This window comes from Ambystoma mexicanum, chromosome 1p (genome assembly GCF_040938575.1).
Source record: "Ambystoma mexicanum isolate Mex_15411 chromosome 1p, UKY_AmexF1_1, whole genome shotgun sequence".
Lineage (NCBI taxonomy): Eukaryota > Metazoa > Chordata > Amphibia > Caudata > Ambystomatidae > Ambystoma > Ambystoma mexicanum.
The window spans coordinates 600,532,817-600,554,198 of record NC_090921.1 but is presented as its reverse complement, the minus strand read 5'-3'; the positions used below and the strand labels follow the sequence as shown (position 1 = coordinate 600,554,198).

Sequence of the window (21,382 nt, the reverse complement as noted above, 5' to 3'; positions counted from 1 at the left end):
CTCCAGCACCCTATTGTAAAATAGTGTGTGCTTGGTCTACAAAGAGGAAAATGTAAGTAAAGTTAATTTCACTTTACCACTCTTGGGAACAGTAGTTATCCAGCAAAATGTAAATGTGCATATGAGAAAAGTAAAAAACACAAACATATCCGCTGCCACAAACCATTCTTGGACGACACATGCAAGAAACAATAATGCAAGTTAAAACAAATTAAAAAGATCTACAAAGTCCTACTGCCACACTTTAAAGTAATTTGTGCTGCTTAAAAACATGTAATTTCGTAATGGAGCACGAGACTACTCCTCTGCCCCCCACACGAACCAATAACCATATGGGATAATCAGTGCACCCAAAACAGATGAGCGAAGAAAGTTAAGTAAAGTTATTTTACTTGCCATCAAAAGTCAGTTCCCATTACAGGCAAGAGCAAAACGTTTGGGTTTGATCTATGAGGAAAAGTAGCTAAATGAAAATCTTTCCCAACGCATAAACCCAGTCAGTTGGCCACACCTGGTCTCAAATGTGAAGACTGTTTCAGCATCAAGGTCTATCCTAGATAGACCTATATACTCAAGGGCTGCACACCAGGGAATCCCAACAAAGGTTTTGGTAGCCAGCCAATCAAATTGGCCCCTCAAAAAGCCAAACAACCAGTCCCAAGGTCACAGGATGCAATGACTTGTCTGGAGTTAGAAGTAAACCTGTCCAAATCCCATCAGCGTGAAGCCATATGTGCACAGCATCAATTTTAAGCCTTCCATAGAATTTTGCAAGACAAAGGAATGGGCAAAAAGGCAAAACCAGCTAATAACAAGACAAGTGATATAAAGAACACAAAATATATGGCATACAAAATGTCAAGTATGCCTTCTGTGGGTGCCTATGTACCCTTAATTGTTCCTGGGCTTGTTATTTAACTTCATAGCAGAAGATGACAATGGAATAATAGGAACATATAGTTATCAGTTCATTTTTGGAGTTTAGGCTCTCTACTTTTGTGGTCCCCTAAACCTCTTGCCATCTTACATGTTTTTTTCATTTGTAACTAAAAGGAGTTCTACTGAATCCACCTGATCCACCCCCTCCACCGTCACTGCAACCCTTTTTCTGGTGCGCTGCCCATAATAGCCCATATTACTACCGGGTACAGGCACTTTATAAGCAGTACCCTTTTCGAACCAAGGTGATTCTATCACCATGAAAGTATTGTGGTGTAGGTTGGTGTCAGCTAGGATTTACTTTTCAGTAAACCAAAAACGTATCCACTTGTATCACATTAGTAGCCCAACACACCTATATGGTAGCCATTGGTGTACAAATTTATTTTTACGCACTGCTCCTAGCCATTTTGATTTTGGCCATTCCTTCGCAAACCAGAAGGCGTGGACAAAAACAGCCATTTTGCTCAGATGCTCACCTTGAGGATCCCCAAGTTCAGTTTATATTCGTGTAGAGTAGTTTAAAGTCCCCCAGAATTCTGAATAGACACCTAGTGTGTGAGTGTGTCCGATTCTTCCTCCTGCCGGATGCACCGATGATGAGCCACACATGATCTGTACTTCCATCTACAAGGGGCAAGGATATGGTTCTCCGCTGTTTCCTGATGTAGAACATCACCTTTTTGTCGGTTTGGATCCCGACAGCCTTTCTGGCGATCAATGGGCAGAAGACCTTCAATCGAAGGCGAATCAGCTTATTGATGTACCAGGACGACTTCTCCAGAGACGAACGTCCCTGGGCTTGCAGATGACAGATGGGCTCCCCAGGCCGAGACATTCCCAAAATCAATGACAACTTGTTCACTTCTTTGAATGGCAAGCCCTTGAACAGATAGGGAGCATGGGCCCACCAGTATTGCCCATTCCTCATCACTTAGCTCTAAAATTTCGGTTTCCTAGTCCCTGTCCAACTGACGCCACTGCAGAACAAGCTGATCCAGGAGTGTGCCATCTACAACATGAAGAATGGGATGAGTCAACCAGAATTGCCACCTGAGCACGCCGCCAGTTTTCCTACCGCAGAAATTGGCATCCAGGGTAGCCAGCATAAAATTGTCTGAGGTCAGATCCCCCTCAGATACCAAGTCTTCACGCTCCCGATTTCTTCAGTGTCTCGCAGACTGGGCTAACAGCAGCAGTATTGGACGCATGCTGGGATAAGGGTGATGACCATTACCTTCCTTCCCCCAGAAGTATCCAGCCTACAGGCCTTTACTGGTGGTACGGTAGAGTAGGCACCCAGGGCTCAAGGGTCATGGTTCACCTTTAGTACTCATGGCTACCTCCCACGACATTTCACATTCAGACTAGGAAAACTATTTTGATGCCTCCTTGGAGTAGACCGTTGTATGAGCCATATGGACCTTACCCTTGAGTGAAGGCACCTGTTCAGTGCAGACGTGCTGGAAAACATCCAGGATTTTCTCCTTCATGGCGGGTGGTAAACATCAAGTGCCTGCCAGGGTCATTGCCGCTTCTCAGCCACTCTCCTCAATTGGCCCACGGGCAAAATAAGATGCCGTTTTTTGACTGGCACCATCTACAATAAGATTAGGACCAGTGACAATGGGACATTGATCTGCCTAGACCTGGACTGGCAAAACTCAAACTGATGACTACCCCCTCAATGGCGGGGACCAATGTGGACCCAAAGTTAAGCTATATTTCCAAGGAAACACCAATTCCATCCACTAAGAATGCCGGTGGGCGCACAAAAGTAACAATTCCAACAGGGGTTATGCCACCCACAGCACCTAACTAGTCCACTACGCTGGAATCTACATGGCCAGCAAAGCGACAGCCGGAGCTTCCCTTTCTTAGTTAATGTTGGAACTCCCCTGTATTCCCTCCCCATGATGTTGGGGTAACTGCTGCCATTTCTGTAACCCTTGGTTCTGAAGCTTGCCTGGAGCAAGAGACCCCTCTCCAGCATCAGGGTCAACAAGCTTGGGTTCCTCCTTCCCAGCTTGTTTTCTCTTATCCCACAACTGCACCATTGCAGTTTCCTGGCCCCTTCAAACCTCTGGGCTTGTGCAACCAGGCCAGAAGTCTCCTCTCCTCGTCAACCCCAGTTCGTGAGTACAGTTTACGGCAAAGGCAGAAAGCCTGTTCATTAGGAGGGTGCAAGACAGGCAGTACATACAATGTTCATAGGGATCCCCTGCCAAATACTCTTCCTAATACACTTGGGGAACCGTTTGAAAAGGGACATCCTTTCAGTGTAGCCATAAAGCCACAGGGCCATAGAGGCCTTGTGGAAAAGAAATATTAAAATAATCAAAATGAACAGCAATACATGCCAAATAACAGGTGCTCACTACCAGGGGTTCCTTCTCCAACAGGTGGAAAAAGAATCCAAAAGTAAACTGTAGGGTGTAGCTTTTGGCTGGCAGCAGTAGGTGCGTCACAAACAGCTAGCTGTGCATGAGCTCCGAAAAGAGCAGCAGCCTGCTAATACAGGCTGGAAGTGAACTTCATTATATTTAAACGTAAAAGAGGTTTCTTCCCTGCCAACAGTGGGAATTACACATGCTTTAAAATATCTATAAAAAGACCTATTACTGGGGGATCCAATTGTACTTTGCTCCCAGCTCATCCCTACCTAAGTGTGAAGCCAGAGTGCTCTGAATGGTTAGCTAGTACAAGAGTGTTGGTGTAACTCCGTAGACGCTCTGTACTCCCACAAGGGAAAGGTCTCTTCAGACCCCTCACAAGAGGGCTGTGGAAAAACTCAACCCACAAAAAGACAATGTCAAGGAACTTACTACAGAATATTAAAAGGAACCAGGCAAGACATTCAGGTTCACTTACCGTTGCTGGAGATGAACGAGAGGTGTGAGACAATGCATCTCGAGAGTTATCCATGCCTCCATGAATAAGGTATGCCCCACCACTAGAGATGATCTGACTACCGCCAACATCCATGGCAATGCCCACCATACTGTGTGTTGGAAGTGAAGTTGGGCTGGATACCACCGTCGTTACAGCACCACCTTGGGAGTCGAAATAGGAAGCACCACTACTTGGGGCGTAAATCTGAGCTTCTGCATTGTAGGAATAAGCAGCCCGTCTGAAATAAAAACACAAATTATTGCAGTATGAATAAATTACTTTTATATAGTATAAACTTCAATTATTTACTTCTGTCTCAGACCCTGCATTCTATATGCTTAATGAATAGCCCAAACAGATATTTAAAAAGAAAAAAAATACACAAGATTCGGATTAGATGATTGAGCATCCTGAGAGTAATCAATTTGTGGCAGTCGGTTCTTTCTTGTCCAGTCTAAGTATAGACTTGGTATCATCCAATATTTAATGTAATCATTTGTTGTGTATGGCACAGACAAGTTAATGTCCTCTGAAACCACTTGCACTACACTTTTACCTTATGGTTAAAGTGTTTAATAAGAATTGGTTAAGAAAAAAAAAAAAGAAAGAAAAAAAAAAAAGTACCTTCTTAATGAAGACAGGCGGGCGAGGAGAACAATTCACTAGGTTGGATGAACACCAGAAGATGACTGAGCAGTGGGCACCAGCAGCAGGGAGGACCCAAAATGGTGATCCTTTGCATGAGGCAAGAGGATGTTACTGTCAGGACAAAGAGCAGGGGGACATGGCACAGGAGAGTTCCTCAAAGGAGAGCTGTAGAGGTCCAGTCTGAAATCCCATAGCAGAGAAAGCACTTGCAAAAAGCAGCAAAAACACTGTATGGATTTCAGCAGAGCCTCCCACTTTGGTCCCAGTGATGTCATGTAAAGCAAGGAGTCTTTTATAACACCATTTTACCAATATTGGCAGGCTCACAGCGCACAGCTCTGAGAATAAACGTTTGGTGGGGTTCACTAGTGGGACACAGAGGCAGTTACAAAACCTGTGGTGTTGATGGGTGCAAGTCAGAAGTACCAGATTCCTGAGTGCCAATCTGCTTTCTATGGGTTTGGCAGAGAAACTTTGGAGTATGTTATCCAAAGGGAAGAGCCCAAAATCTGATAAGACTACACAACAGTCTGGTTATCGCTGCTATCGGAGAGAGTGATAAAGAGGAGAGCTTATTTGTGGCCCAGGGCAGGGAGGAGGGAAGAAAGGTTGTGTGTATTGTATGGTTGGTGTTAGGAGATCTTAGAGTGGAGTAGGTTAGTCGAGGGGAGGGCAATAGACTACCAAGTCAAACTACCTGAAACCCTCCGCTCCAGCCTGGAGGTTGGGGGAGCCAGATCAGGCTTTAGCCTGGTTCGAGCCAACACCCTTGCTCTGGTTCGTCTTGAGTGCCTTTGAAAAAGAAGAGCCCAACTGGAGACGAACCAAGCATCATCTCATCCTCTGTTACAGTCATAGAATACATTGTACTGACCATGCCGCCCATTGACAGTTAAAAGAACTGCATTCAATCATCTACTTGCACAGAGTACTTTATTTAGATATTGCCAGGAATTGCAGTTTTGTGCAAAACTAAAGATGCAATGGCAGCATGTGCAGTCTGAAACCTGCAAAATTGCAAACCTTGCCACTAGAAAACCTGGCTTCCACACTTGTCTAATCTAGACAATACTGAGGAAATCACTACTCAAATGGGTCTGTTGGTTGCCACAATTGAGATCACCTAGTGATTTTTTTAAATGTATGCTACACAAAAAGCTGCACTTCAAAATGTGTATCCTCTTTGGAGTAAATACTGTAGTTTAGTACATAGATCATTTAGAAAGTACACGCCACAGGCCAAAATATCCCTCAACTTGCTCATTGCTCCTTCACTTGTGAGACAAGTTTCTTTCCTAACAGAACATTGAAACAGATTATGTACTACACGGTTTGAGTAAGAGTCTGTCTGGGGCATTTATTTAGCATACAAGGAGCCTATCAGGACAATTTATGTAACTTTCCCCTAGGCTATGGACAGTGGCCATAAGTTCTCCATACACTTACAAGTTTGTGAATGAGGTAGTGGGAGGTGAGACTAGACTTGGGCAAGGGTGATGCTTGCCTAGACAGGAGGCTTTCCAGATGACACAGTCCTTTAGTTTTTGTACTCCAATCTTCCACCATTCAGGACACGTGGGTCCTGCCTCGTTCTCCAACTAGCACCTGATGCAAGACCAAGGCTAGCTACCCTAAAGTATTCAAGGTGGGGTTTTCACGCAAACTCATGCGCCACAAGAACACTCACTGCAATTGATCGGTTGAAAATTTCTCAAAATTTGATTTGTTATTATTGCGAAATTATAGCCCTTTATGACGACACATGTTTCGGAATCTTCTTGTGCAGTTTCTCAAACCAGGGCAATAGCCTTATTTGTCACAAATGTCTTCTCAGTCTTGTTTACAAATAGCGTGTCACAGGTTAAATCCCTCCTGAAAATTCACTGTCATTCTTTCGCGTCTCGCGTCTGATATCCCCAAATTTCCTCTCAATCTTGCACATGTAGCTACCCTAAAATTTAGCCCACTAGAAGCTGTGCATAATAATCAGCTCCAAGTCTCTGTGAAACAATGACTACTAGGAGCTGCCCTTTTCAAACAATTTTGTTGGTGTGCGCCTAGTTACAAAACACAGTGACTTGTTTAAGCCAACAATACTTTGAATCTGTCAAAGAACACATTCAGGATGGTGAAAATAAAAAAAAAGGTAGAATCAATCATTCCATTTTCTTTTTATATGGTTTTACATACTTGTCAGATTGATTTATAGTATGATTTTTATACTTATAAGTCAACTGTATGAAACAGATAATTATTTGACCTCCTTAAAACTGTAAATAAACCCACATTTATGTCTGCTAGAGATGAGAAGATGTGGTAAAGTGCCTAAAGTGCAGACTGGGATCAACTCCCTTCTTACATAAAGTGTGTGACCCTGGGCAAATCATTTCATTGATCTATATCTACCAAAATTGGGATGCCAGGTTTAGGTTTCCCCCTCATGGCGGCAGGGCAGCAGGCAGGCCTCTCCAAATAAGTGTTGTAACAGGTTTTTCTTCTGCATTAAAATCTTTCAAATGCAACAGCTTTTATCTTCCCATGCATATCATTTACAGACCAGTTGAGAGCAGAGGGCAGTGCAAAGGACCGGTGACTAGATAGAAACCAGAACACGTCTACAGATTTTTATCTGCATGGATAAAGTTGCAGACCCCCAAAGTTGTGTGTACGGATTCTGTCTGAATGAAACAGCACTCCGATAGATAAGGAAGGATTTCTTTCTCTTCAGCTTCTGCTGTGTTTTGTCTGTGCATGCTCATGGAGAGACGCATTATGCATGCATATTTTACTAGCATTTTAGGATCCAATCAGCAATAAGATGAGTTACAAATGGGAAGTATCATTTGTAACAGTTTTTCAGTGAATGCATGCTTGCATGGCACAATAATATTTTTCAGAGTGCCTCTGTATTTATCAAGATGTGGTGTGTTCATACACATTAATGTGTAGGAGAAGGTTTCCTACAAATGTAAGAATGTGTGTGAAGCCAGACATATTTGCTACACAACTCCATTTTTTCTAATGTGTTCTATTCATTTTCAAGTTTGGACATATTTTGGTTACCTGTTGTGTATATTATACACATTGTGTAGAAAAATAATGGTTTCTCTTAAAATTTAATTTACCCTCGAATTATACTAACATGTATGTGAAATGATCTTATCTCTAAACGTCATCTGGGGCATGGACGAGGATGCAATATCTAGTTTAAACATCCATTCAACCTTCACATGCAGTCAATGTGACTATAAAGAGTCAGCAAGCAGTGCCCTTGCCCAGGGCGAGTGATTGTCACTACACCAATTACAGGGGGTCACAACAATCTTTCAAATGTCCAATACTACAATGAAAACATTCAAAACCAGACTAGCCAGTGCAAGCGTTAAGAAAAATTGTTACATTTGTAACCGAAACTGAAACGTAGCAAAACATGTCCCTTAAGTGGCATTGCATATATGACAGTTTTATGCAGCACTTTCTGCAGGGTTCCTCCAACTTCTAAGCACGGATCATTAACTGAGTTGCTAGTTTACCAACCTCTAATGGATGAAAGGCTAACACTGTACAGCCAACAATTAATCATGAGATTCGATGCAGATTTAAGTATTGCACTTAATTCAAAGACAATTCTCCTATCACATCTCAAAACACAATACAAGCCATGTTTGCTCTACTGTCACTGGCCAGGTTTGTCTGGGTCTTAAAAATTTAAATATATACAGAAGAGATCAAAGGTGCAGAGCTTTGTAGAGGAATAATGAAAGGCGTAACAGGGGGATCTATCTCCCTGGAACTTTAACGTCCTCTTCTGCAACCCGCTTTACAAAATGAAATAGCTGTAGAGGGGCTGCACATTGGTACACATCATTTGTTTTTCTAAGGTTGAATTCCTTAGAATTACAGTTTACCAATTCCTACTTTATTGATCCTGGAAGCACAATTAACCTACATAGTAGAACTAATATTGCATTGATAGCTACTAGTGCAATCTGTGAGAAGCTTGCATTGCAGAGGCAATTAACTGTTCCTGTTCTATGTGGATGGTGCTCCCACTGGTGTGGTTATAATATACCCATTCTATTTGGGGGGAGCTTGGATCACTGAGGCACATGCTGGGCATGTTATATGTGCTGGGGATTTGGACAGAGGCCTCTTATTCATGTTCTATGCAGGTGTAGCTTGCATTGCTGAGGTCCTTCATTTAAAATGTGCAGTGTGATGGTGCTGGCACTGCTCCATCCCATGCATTTCCTTCTCTATGAGAGGGGACTTCAACTTATGTGACATGACCAGTCAGTTCCATGTGTGGTATTCTTGCACTGTTGAGACCCACAACGTTCCTGTTCTATGTGAGGAAAGCATGATCTATTGCGGTCCATAGCATATCTTTCCTATATTAGGAGGGGAGTGAGCACTGCTAAGGTCCATTTTGCAGCGGCCACCACCTATTACCCAACACTTTCTGGTTGATAAAACATACAGGAACAGGAGCAGGAGCAGCCATGTCCCGTTAGATTTATGTGAAGCAGAATAGCACATTATAAATCAAGTTTGTCTTTAGAGAGACTTTGGAAAAAGTATCATAGTTAAACAAAATTATAAAAAGCCAGCAAAAATACCTAGCAACTATCACAGTTATGAAAAAAACACCATTTCTGATCTAACAAAGAACACATGAAACCATGGACACCTGCTGCATCCATCTTCTAGGACAGAGCCACTGTATACTAGATGTGAGCCACTCTAACACTGAACCCCTCCCAAATACATGCAAGGCCCCCATTTGACCACTAAACTGCTGTACTGCTAATAGACCAAAACTTACAAAATGTAATTAAGACCCTGTCAGTGAACATCCGATCAGCTGGCACTCTGACAAGAAGCATCTGCTTGAGTAATCATGCTACCCTGAAGCCAGAGGGCAAACAGCTGTTGTATTCGTAAGAGCTCCAACTTATTCAGAATAATTAGAAGGTAAGCAGGTCAGCATCGTGGCATTTTACTTTCCAGGTTTGGGTATACAAGGGATTTTTGTAACAGCTCTGATGAACAAGTTACTCTCTTACCTGGTAACGTTCTTTCGATGGGATGGTCCGACGACGTATTCCATATCTTTGACAGTAATCACCACAGCTGTGCTGCTCCGGAAAAGTGTTGGCGTCTGCGTCTTACGTCGATGCGCCGTCCCCAAGGACCTCCTCAGACAGCCAACGTCACCCGATGTGATAAGTAGGACGCACGACACCCGTAGCCTCAGTTGTAGTTTTTTTTCCCCCCAGAACGTGTGCCACCAGTCTTCCAAAGCAGTACCAAAGTAAGGAGGTGGGAAAAGAATTTAGAACACAAATTTAGCATGCCCAATCAAATTGTGGAATAAAGGACTGCCTTGCCAAAGGCCAGATCCTGTCTTCGGATGGAATCGAGGGAGAAGTGACATACAAAAGTATTTACAGAAGCCCAGGTGGCTGCATCACAGATGTTATGAATAGGAACACCCCTCTGTAGGGCAGTAGATGCTGCCATACCCCTGGTAGAATGGGCCCGCAGGCCAGCCGGTGGGTCCTTACCCGCCAAGCGGTAACACTCGGAGATAGCCAAAATAATCCAACGTGACAAAGTCTGTTTCGTCACAGCTTGTCCCAAACGCTTTCCAGCGTAACCAATGAAGAGTTGATCGTCCACTCTGACCCGGGACATGCGGAAGCCCATTCCTCCGGTGTCGCTTGCATGGTGGGATAAGCGACCCGCCGACGGGCGGAGACCTCGTAAGAGGACGGGGAAGGCGACCGATGCCGGCGCTTCCGGGAATGCCTCAAAGAGGCAGAGGCGTGGCGAGAACGACTCCTGGAAGGAGACCCACTGGACCTCCGACGATGACGCGGAGAGTCGCCTCTCGAATCATCCGTCGAAAGCCCTGCAGACCTCGACTTCCGGGGCTTAGACACCCTACCTACCGACAACTTCGTCTTGCGCTCCCACAAGGCCTTGGCCGTGAGCGACTGGCAGTCGACACAGTCGTCCGTGTCGTGGGCCTCCCAGAGGCAGGCGTCATGCGAGTCCGTTACCGACATCTTGGACCCACAGTCCAAGTTTTTTGAAGCCTGGACGCGGGGTTGAAGACGAGGTAGACATCGTCAAAGAACCGAGAAGATTACAACAGAAACTCCAAAGAGTCGAGGCGTACCGAGATTCATGAAGCAAACACGTTCGCGGAAAAAACTGAACTGAGACTACGGGCGTCATGCGTCGTCCTTATCACATCGGCAGTCGGAGGAGGTCCTTGGGGATGGCGCATCGTCGTCATCGACGTAGGACGCAGAACATTTTCCGAAGCAGCACAGCTGTGGTGATTACTGTCAAAGATAAGGAATACGTTGAGGACCCAATCCCCTCGAAATTACCTTAATTGAAAAGGACCAGGTTTATCAGCCCCATTATTTGAGGCAATTACATAAAGGACGTGAAGAGTTAATTGCATATACAATATTAGAATTTCTAATGCAACATGAGGTGTCCTAGTTCTCCTAGTAAAATACTTATAGCATGAGGTAGGACTTGTCATTGGAAGGTCTACAGCTCAAAACTAGAGCCTCGTGAGCATGACCCATGGACTAAGATGGCTTGTTTTAAGAAAAGCCCCAAAAGTGATCATGACAATGTGGAATCTTTATTGGAAGGTGGGAAGATTAATTTCCGATGTGTCAGGTCTTGCAGGTGGCCAGTGATGGTTCATAGGGTTGAAGAATGTTTTACCAAGGTGAAGTGTTGGGTGTTAGAGGGGTTCCTATTACTTTCCCTTCAATTAAAGTGTGTTATCCAAGCTAAGATGGAGGAGCAGTGAGCTACTGGCTGGGGAGAACAATGGACTGAAGTGTCTTAGAATGAACTTTGAATTCTGTAACTGCCAGTTACAGAATTTAAAAGTTCATTCTACCTCCATGGCAGGTTGTGTTTAATTAAAGCTCCTTATCCAAGGCCCAATCTAGTGATCCGATGATTACCAGCAGAAGAAAGACAGCACCAGTTAAACTAAGATTATGGAACAAGACAGCCACGGGTGGGAGCACAGCAACTGGAGAGACTTTAGGACTTCGAAGATAGCAAGTCAGGAACAGCATGCTGTGAAAAGTTGTAAATAATTATTTTCAAAAGTAAACTGTTAGTCAAGCAAGCGGCAGTCTGAGGAACAGTGATTAGTTTATTTCCCCTTATTTGTTTCATTTCGTAAATGCTTCATGGAAACGGAGTGCACGTGTGTTCAGAGCGCAGGCAGGTGCCGCAAGCAGGTGCCACGCTTCCATTTTATGAAGACTGGACGAGTGCGAGCTTTACCTGTAGCATGAAGCGGAGCGTGCTTTTAAAGAGCACTAGAAGGCTTTTGCGTTTCCAAATATTGCTGGCAGAGTGTGGCGCGAGTCTGCTGGAGAGCAGCAAGCAGTGCAGCAAGTTTTTTTGGCATGAGGGAGTGTTTTTCTTTTCACAGAGTACACAGATATATTTCTAATTTTCTCCCCAGTACACTGAATTAAATACCGGACGTTGAAGGGCAAGTAAGTACATACCCAGGTACGTACGTACATATGTACGTACACACGTACGTACACACACTGTAAAATGGCTCTTATACTGCCTCTTTATTCACCAAAAGCATACAAATTAATAAATGCAACAAAAATAATAAATGAATAAATAAAGAAGTGTAAATAAAATACATCACTGTTGACACAACTGCAAGGCACGCCCTCATCTCGCCAGCAGTCCCTGAAAAGCTCCCAAACAGACAGGCAGCAAGATCGTGGCATCAACAGGCCTGGAGTGATGCGTCCATTCCTCCAGTAAAGCTTTCTGTTGTACTGCTCTGGCGCCCCTCATTTTAAGCCGTCCGCAAATGTGTGCTGGCACTTTCCAGAACTTTCTGGCTTTCCAAGTCTCTACCTGTTGAGTTCTCATGGGCCCCGGGCCGGAACGACCCATGGTAACCCCAAGAGACAAAACTCTTCCCATTTCTCAAGAAAGCAGCAAACACTACATAACTTCTCTTTGGCTTTAGCAAATTCCATAACAACGTTTTCAGGTACCAGCTGGCATCGACTCATTCTAGCCTATGCGTGCATCTTTTCTCCAAAGTGTCCTTGGAGTAAAACACAAATAGGCAGCACTGAAAACATGTTTTACCAGTGGAATAATACGAGAAGAGTTTACATCAAGTGCAGCTTCCACTGAGGCCTGGAACAAATGTCTGTTATGCCTCTGGGCGCACCCAAAATGCACTGCTCACAAGCACCAGGTTTTAATCTACAGCATTACAGGGAGCAAGCCGGCATGTCGATTGCTTTGTCGCGTGCGTGGAAACTAAAAGGACGACTCAATCCTCAGTCCTTCAAGCGAAGGAGTAAACATTTTTGAAAGGCGAGCATGGGCATTTAAGAAAGAATCAGCAAATGCTAATGAAGTCTATTTTACAGCAATCTTAGTCAACAATACTTTCTGAAAATATTCTGAAAGCAAGTTTCAATGAACATTGTGGAAACTCATGGCAGCAAGTAAAGTTAAGAAGTTACAAGCTAGTTCATGAGACTGAAGAAAATAAGTTATATAAGTGTTAAGCAGTTTCTTTAATAAGAAATAGTTTAGGGATAGTTGCAGTAAGCAAAACGGGTAAAGTAGAAGCACATAAGAAAGTAATTTACTTGAAAGGTCAGAGTAGAATAGAAATGCATTGTGTGTTTATTTTCACACTGCAGATATCGCAAGAGATCAGGAGTGACGAGTGTCTGTAGTTTTATTATTTTATCCACTTTCCCTTTTCTTGGGTTTCCGACTCAGCTGTTAAATCTTGGGATGAGTAGAGAATGTCTGGTGAGGGTCTGTGGTATCAGCAGCACCTCCTGCGGATTTCAGCAAACTGGCCATGAAAAGATTATCTGGATCAATCCGCTATGGCTCTGAAGGGCCATAAGAATGAAACTGTTCTCGTGGTCGAAATACAGGGATAACAGTTGACTACACAAATAGGACAGCATCTGTGCCTCACTAATGGGGCGGAGAGCAGCATGACCTCCCAGACCATGCAAAAAGCTCTACAACTCCTTCCTGTACATTGCCAACTTGTTGCAGTCTTCAGGCAAGACAACTACTCATTCCAACAGAACGGGCTTGACTAAATCAGCCACACCAAAAAAGCTTCAAAAGCTAGACTAACTGCCCAGCATTTCAAAATGATATGGAAAGTTGCACTTTCTCCCAATACCATGCACCATCATTTGAGGATATTTGGAAAATTAAACTCCACCAAGCAGAGTAGAGGGTCTTTTGACCATTCTAGAGAAACCCAAAAACATGTTGTGAATGTTTGTAACAAGAGGATGCATTATAGAGAGAAAAAAAACAAAAAGGAAACAAAGGATAAGTAAAATGGGTTGGATAAAAGTATTTGAAACTCATGGTTAAGCAGATGAGTTACTGGAAACTAGTACGATTGGATCACAAGGATTCACAGCAATACATACCCCCAAACGCAATAGCCCTGACCTAGCAGCCAGGAATGGAGGGAAGTGGTGGAATCTGCAAAATAGTCAACCTGAGCTGCTCTTGGCTTTAAAATTGAAAGTGGCAACAGATAAAACCTGTGCCCCACCCTTTTGCCAAGAAGCGTATGTGCAGACAGTTATCTCTAACCTTGCCTCCATCTCCTGATGCCCACCAGCATCTTTCCTTTTTGAGAAATTTTTATATGAGGAAAACACTGCATATTGTGCCCAGCGGGTAAGGCAGTATCCATATCACAGCCTTCCAGTGATAGAAGGGAGCCAGAGTGAAGGTCACCAGTGGGGAGCCTATAGAGCGGAACCATCAAGCAAGGAGAGACATTGCGGGATCTAGCAAGCTGACACCCCAGTCCGAAAGGGGATGCTGCCCAAGTTCTTAACATGGACAGAGATATGTGCAATAAAAGGGAATCACTAAACTACCAGGGACATTTTTCTTACATTTACCGTCACCGGTAGAAGAGAGGCGGCCCAAAACAAGAGCCCACAACAGCAACTAACTTTGCGCGATGACCCGCGCATGGAGAAAGTGGGAAGGCATTACACCCGGTTGTAAAGCTCTCACAAAAACAAATATCCATGCACAGGTAATGTGGGAAATCGGAGGGGGTTGGGGGAATGACTATGGGAGGAAAAAGGAAACCGATTCTGTGCATTACCAAGGTGAGGTCTGAAGAGAAGAAAGCAGGCCAAGAGACCCCAAAAGATGAAGGTGGAAGCAGTAGTGTGTGCTGGTTATTTGAAAAGGTGAGGTATTGGTTTATCAAGGGTAAGAGGAATGCGTATGCGTGTTTGTGTGACAAGTGAGAAGATATAGTGTAAGAAGTGGGTTTGAATTGAAGGATAATGGGTGAAAAAGAGGGTGTTTGTGAAGTGGTGTGAGAAGAGGGGAGTTGTAGTGTGGGAGGAGGAAAAGTGGTAGTAGGAGGAGAGGCCCAGTGGTGTATGAGGAGTAGAGTACTAGTGAGAGGAGGAGAGTAGTACTAGTAGGTAAAGGGTGGAAGAGAAGGGAGTAGAAAGTGGAGGAGCAATAACATCAAAGGGTGGAAGCAAAAATTAGGAGTGAAACAGAGGGAGAGAAGGGGGGTGAGTGGATTAGCCTAGCGAGATGGTAAGAGTAGAAGGGAAACAGAAACATGGGCATGAGTGAGCCTGAATCAAACTGAGTAAGAGCAATGCACGACTCCATTAAGAACACTTACCATCGGCTAGCGCAAGGAAAGCTAGAAGTCCTTGAGCCATCGCTTTGGGAAGACCACCAACAGGCCAAGACAAAAATGTACCAGTAGGTGTTATCAATAGGACTAACCTGGGAGTTACGAATGCCTGGGTTAGGTAGGGATCGCCAGTGAGACGCAAGAGAGGGCCAGCCTAGGGCCAACAAAATTATCATTAAAATCCCTTGGACCATCCTAGAATCTGAGTGATGTGTAAGCCTTATGTCATACTACACTGCTGGGCCCCTCCCCTAATTTCTTTTATTTTTTTACAGAGCCACGTGCAACTAAGCCAGCATTTTTGGACAATGGGGCTATACAATTTTTATTTATACAACAGAACTGTGTCCCAAGGCTACAAAATATACAAGACCACTTTAGCTTACCCTAAAATGCACAAGCTATTTTAGGAGCCTTAAAAGTGTTTTCATAAGTTATTAAAAGCAAACTAGTTCTTTAAAAAAAAAAATATTTGAAAACGGTAAGTTTTAAAAATCCAAACTAGGTTCCTAAAAAAATGGCAAACCCTTACCTACACATAACTGAAGCTACACCGGAAGTGCACCGCAAGTGTGCCGTTGTTGGGCTGTGATGTGCTGACTTTGTGCTATTCCAGTAGCCGTCTGCAAGAAGAAGCGCCTGCTCCGTGGAAACAGTGTGAACTTAGTTCACAGCTTCATTCAAATTAATATTTAGACTATCTCAGACTTGTATAGCGGGACTTCAATCTGGGCTTATGTTTCCTACTCATGCCATGCTTAATTCTCCTTCTGCTTTGATTGCAGCCCGCACACCTCCTCCTAGTATCCCATATCACCATTGTGCACGCGCACCAGAAGTGCACCGCAAGTGTGCCACTTTTGGGCGGTGTGGTGCAGGTGGGCACACTAATATTCCATTTAATAAATGCAATTAATTCTTGTATGTTATGACAGTTTTTCTGATGTCCACTAAGGGCTTAGTAAAACCATTCAACTGAGGCAGTACAAGACTCCACTCTTCGTATAAGGCTGTACCACCTGAGTTCATGGTAGCGTAGACAGAGAAGCCAGGCTTATCTTAGGAGGGAGAGAGGGCTGTAGAATCAGTGCAAGTGAAATTGTAATACAAATGATCCAAAGAAATTATTAAACACTATGTATGTAAAAATAAAGGATTTATTTAAATACAAGTAGGCCCAGATAAATCTAGGGGTAAGTAAGCACTAAAATATTATATGAAATCATAGTATAAAAACAACACAATACTTGAAGGTACACAGACCCAAGTATAGACCTTATTTGAAGTACCCAACAGTTCTAGGAAGTCAAAACCTTGTCATACACATTCAATATAGGTCAAGCCTATTCTTGGGAAGTTAAAACCAATGGTTAATTTTCACAATTACATTGAGTAATGCAAGGGCAGTAGATCCTTCCAGTTGTATAATGATGCTCAGTACAAATCACTTAGTCAACTGGACAATATACTTGGTGAATGGTGATACACTTATTCTAGGTGCAGTAAAAAACTATAACTACTTTTGTGATAACACAGTTATACTAGGTGAGTAAAACCTAAGGATGTAATAAACAATTACAGGTGCTTTTGAAATCAGAGAACCCCAGATTGAGGTAAGCAGTAACTCTTGTAACTTACACAGCTAACACAAGGTAAGTAAAACCCACATACTTTAAACACACAATGAAGGGGAAAGTAAAACCCAATGTCACACTTTACTGAAGGACTCCGTTATTCTAGCTAGGCAACAACCTAATACAAACTTATTCTAGACAGGCTAGCAGCAAGTCAGGGGAAGCAAGACCCAGTTGGGGGACACTCATAATTATCCTCAAAGGACTAATCTGGTGACGCAACCTAATCACAGGAGAGTAAAATACCTTCACATCTACTCAGTTGCTAAGGAAGAAAAGATGTTAACCATACTTTTAAGAATAGTGCATCAGACATTCAAGATCAGTAAGAACTTTTGTAACTGTTCACTCTTAGAATTACAGTTACCAACCAACTCTTTACAAGTAAGTAACGTTTAAACACTTATTTTCTTTTCTAGGCAGAAATCCCTTGAACGTCTTTCCCTTATTCTTCGAGCACGAGTGTTCTCAGTGGCAGAAAGGGGGGTTGCGGAGGGGGGGGGTCACTAGGACTAGTGACCAACAGGCAGTGTGAGAATAGGTTCTTGAGTAGCAAAGGTCAGAGTTACTTAGGAAAACTGGGCAAACAGGTGAGTACTTCACTTTAGAGTTAGAAGAGGGTCCAGGGGCTTCGCAGAAGACACCCTAGCAGGATTCTAGAAGTGGGGCTGGGTGCACTGGATGAGAGGCCTCCCCATCACAGAAAACAACCCACAGCTACACATAAATCCTAACAGGCTTAAGTTAAGTACCTACCTAAGCCAACACAGTACCTCAGCATTGAAGAAGGTTTTGCAGCAGGAGAACCTGAAAACAAGGCCTCAGAATGGACTTGGCAGCAGGGATCGATGAATGCTCTAGGCAAGGCTTCCCTTGCGGCTGAATGCGGTTCTGCGTATTTGGCGCCTTTTCAAGCAGCACAGAAGACAGAAAAATCGCAGTTGAATTCTCGTCATTACAAAGGTCCAGCACTCTGTTCAAGGGACTTTTCAGAGTCGATTTGTGTCTCTGGAGATCCACCAGGATGCCCACGAAGTTTCAGCGAGATTCGGAATTCAGACGACTACACAGTGGCTCGAGGTCCTAGTGTACTGCAACAACGAAAGGTCGCAGCAACGCCAGGGATGGCTAGAAATGCAGGTCTTCTTGCGTCTAGTGGGCCTGACCAGGCTCTGGGTCAGGGTTGTCATTTCCAGAGTCCCCAGGTCGATTTGAAGGAAGGCTCTGGTTACACAGCAGGTTCTCTGGTCGCTGTAAATCGTCTCAGCTGCGTTTCCTTCATCTTCCTCTTCAGTTTCAGTTCCAGTGGTCGACTTTTCTTCAGCTTCCAGGTTCGTAGTATTTATCAGGAATTACAGCACAACCTCTGCATTATCTCCCTGCATTTTACAAGAAGGGCAGTCTGGTTGTCCAATCAGGATAGCCAGCCCACCACTGGGATTTGTCCCCATTCAAGCAAGGCATAAGACAAAGGGCTGGGGAGTTTTGGACTCCTCCCTTACTTCCTGCTCTCACAAACAGACTGGAACCTGGGCGGGGAGTCCAGGGGACTCCCACCAAAGATAAAAATCACACAAAGGAATTTCCCAGCCTGGATGTCAAGGAATAAAATGTCAAAAAGAATTTGGTAAAGCACGCGGTAAAGGTGCACCAAATTAATACAAGTTATCACTGCCACCAGCCATTAAAGTGAAGCTTGTCCCTGTAACATAATTGTTACAGTGTTAATGTGAAAGGGGATACATTCTATCTCCTCAGCACTGCACATAAGGTGGAGTGTGCTGGTTTCACTTAAAACGTAAAAAGGATCCAAAGATCATTTCTATCCTTGGGAACTGTAGTTCTCTCAAGGTTAGCAAAAGAAAGTTAAAAGGGGAACCCCTAGGGCAACCCAGCAACAACAGGCACTTATTGGCAATAAGTTGTTAAAACAGGATAACTTTAAAAAAGCACGGTCTTAAAAATGACACCCAAAAAAAAGAGTTAAAGACCATGTGTGTGGAAAAAGGTTTGCACTCACCGAGGTATTATGGAAAAATAACCCACTAATAAAGCAAAAGGTTCTGGGGTTGACCCAGGTCAGGAAGATTTACCAGTTCTGTGCAAATCTTACCCAACATTGTACTTTCGCTGTATTCTCAGACTTTGCAAGTTCCTTTGACTGATTTGGACTCGCACGCAGCATCTGCTGCTTATGCAACACTCCAGTGTCGTCTAATGCTCGTATGAACAACATCTCCAGCAATCTCCTAACCACCTCTTTAGCCGTGTTTGATCTATAGTTTGACTTTAATGGCGGCTTGTCTTTTTCCTTGTGTGTACACGACTATCAGTTAATCTCCTTTTCCTTGCTTTTTTTAGCGGCTACTGAACAGCGATACGTGTTCTTGTAGTTACTCAATTAAGCACATGTGTTATATCAATGACTCTTGTCAATCAGTGAGCCTGTATTCAAGCTAAAAAGCTTTGCATTTGTACTTTGCTTTGTAGTGTGGCGTGGTATTGCCAGTTTTCCCCAAATATGGTGGGAAGTCTTCGCAGTGGGAAGTGTATTTCAGAAAGTATGGCGCAAACAAGACTGAACACTACCTCCCCCATACAATTCCATGAACTCAGTGATGACACAGGAACTGAATTCACACAGCATTTAATGATGAATGAACGTGCAATGGACTCCGACACTACTCCCTACAGCCAACAATCTATTGCAGTAGAACCCAATGACAGAATCTGCACACGGTAATTCCAAACAGGCGCAGACTCCCGCTCAACTCTTTGCATCTTCTGGGCATTTTGAGGAACTCGCCCAGCACGCAGCTTCAAATGCTTCTAGGGCTGGGAATTGCTTGGTGAGCCTGACTTCTCACTTATGCCAGGACAAGCCATTTAATAATTGTGTATTGGATGTCTCAATTTTGCCACCAACACTCCAAGCTGAATGGGACAAGCGCTTTAGAGTGTCTTAGGCGGTCATCTCCTGCTTCGAGGTTACTTTCTGAAGTTCAAGAAATATGCCTGCATAACCTTCATGGGGAAAACATTGAGGGTCACAATATTCGCCATGGTAGGTCTTATGCAACCATGACGGAGCGTCCCTCGAAAAAAACAATTATGCTCTCCCTTAAATGAGTCTATTACAGTTAACGACTCTGACACAATTGGGCAGTTATACTCGCGCAAGCTCAAGTGTGCCCATGCAAGAGCTCTTCAACGTAAGAATAATGCAAAAAAAATAAGCAGACTTTACTAGAAAAAAAAAAAACAAAGTCAAGCAACCCCCAAAGTCCAAGGTAATAACAAAAAATATGTGCAACATCTCGAAGGACTGCGAAATTATAGACTTCAATTAAATTAAGAATCTAAAACACTATTGAATATAGATAAACAGGATGGTAAGGATAAAAGAAAAGTCAAGTTGTTAACTAATTCCACAATTTCCACTTGTCTTTCTTATTCCGCCATCGCCGACACACTGTTACGCTCACCTGGCTCCCAAAGAGGCGTCAATCTGAACTGGACAGCTGCGGTCTCCACCAATGTGACGCGTAGGGCCGAGATGACAGACTGGACTGGCCCACCTAACTTCGTTTGCATGGCCCGTAGGAATATTCGTCTGTAAATGGAGAAAGGGAATTAACCACCCGTGGGGTTGAGAGTAAATCCCCTCCACCCCCGCTGTTCTCCCCACAGATCACCTTTGATGTCCCCTCTTATAGTCTCACCTGATGGTTTGAAAAGATGAGCTCTCCATCCTGCATTGAGCGCAGGGGCGCGTTGATAACCAGTTGCTTCACTGGCTCGAAGGAATTGGTGAGTTCCAGAACAATATTGATTCTGAAAAGTATGTAGTTCGTAAGAGTTCACATGTCTGACTTTCACTCTTGTCCGATTGCTTGCAGTTTGCAGCTTGACCCCAGCGAAGAGTTCCTCGTGGTAGCTGACGAAGTTCAGATAAGGATTTGGCTTATCCTACACAGTTCAATAAAATAAGGCCAGAATGTAACCTGTGGCCTGCTCCCTTATTCAGGTGTGGAGAGAAAATATGAAGTTCGGGGAATAATGCCTTCGGCAGTAAAATTAGGTAAGTCAATTGTGGTGAGAAGAGTTCCCCTTGTTTGTCCCTTCGTCTCACCTTGTCGTCCTTTTGTTCCCCTTAGGGGCCAGGGTACGGCGAGGATGCAATGGAGACTACGCCAACCCGTGAAGAGTAATAGTACCCCCGGCGGTAATCGGGTAAGTCTATAGGGGTAGTTACTATTGCCTCCGTTTATTCCCTTGGCTCACCTTTGCTGTTCTTGTGTTCCCCTTAGGTGCCAGAGTGCGGCGGGAACGTGCAGAAGGATGCGGTGGATAGTGAGGATGCTGCGAAGGCCGGTGAGTTCAGCGCGGCGCTGCAGCAGGCGAAACGGCACGCATAAAATGCTTCTTTCTTCCAGCTCGAAGGCGCGGTGGATCCGGAATTCAGGTAAGGATCGAAGGTTTTGCTCTTATTCCAACCTCTTCT

At 43.9% G+C, this 21,382-nt stretch overlaps 1 protein-coding gene across 3 annotated transcripts in view; it reads right to left on the bottom strand.

Annotated features, from left to right (window-relative positions):
- RFX2 (regulatory factor X2) overlaps positions 1–21,382 on the bottom strand; it is a 580,927-nt gene that overhangs the window by 399,069 nt on the left and 160,476 nt on the right. For all 3 annotated transcript variants that reach the window (XM_069649559.1, XM_069649558.1, XM_069649560.1), the window contains one exon: positions 3,811–4,069. In XM_069649559.1, the coding sequence (XP_069505660.1) occupies positions 3,811–4,069 (259 nt within the window). The remainder of the gene's footprint in view (positions 1–3,810; positions 4,070–21,382) is intronic.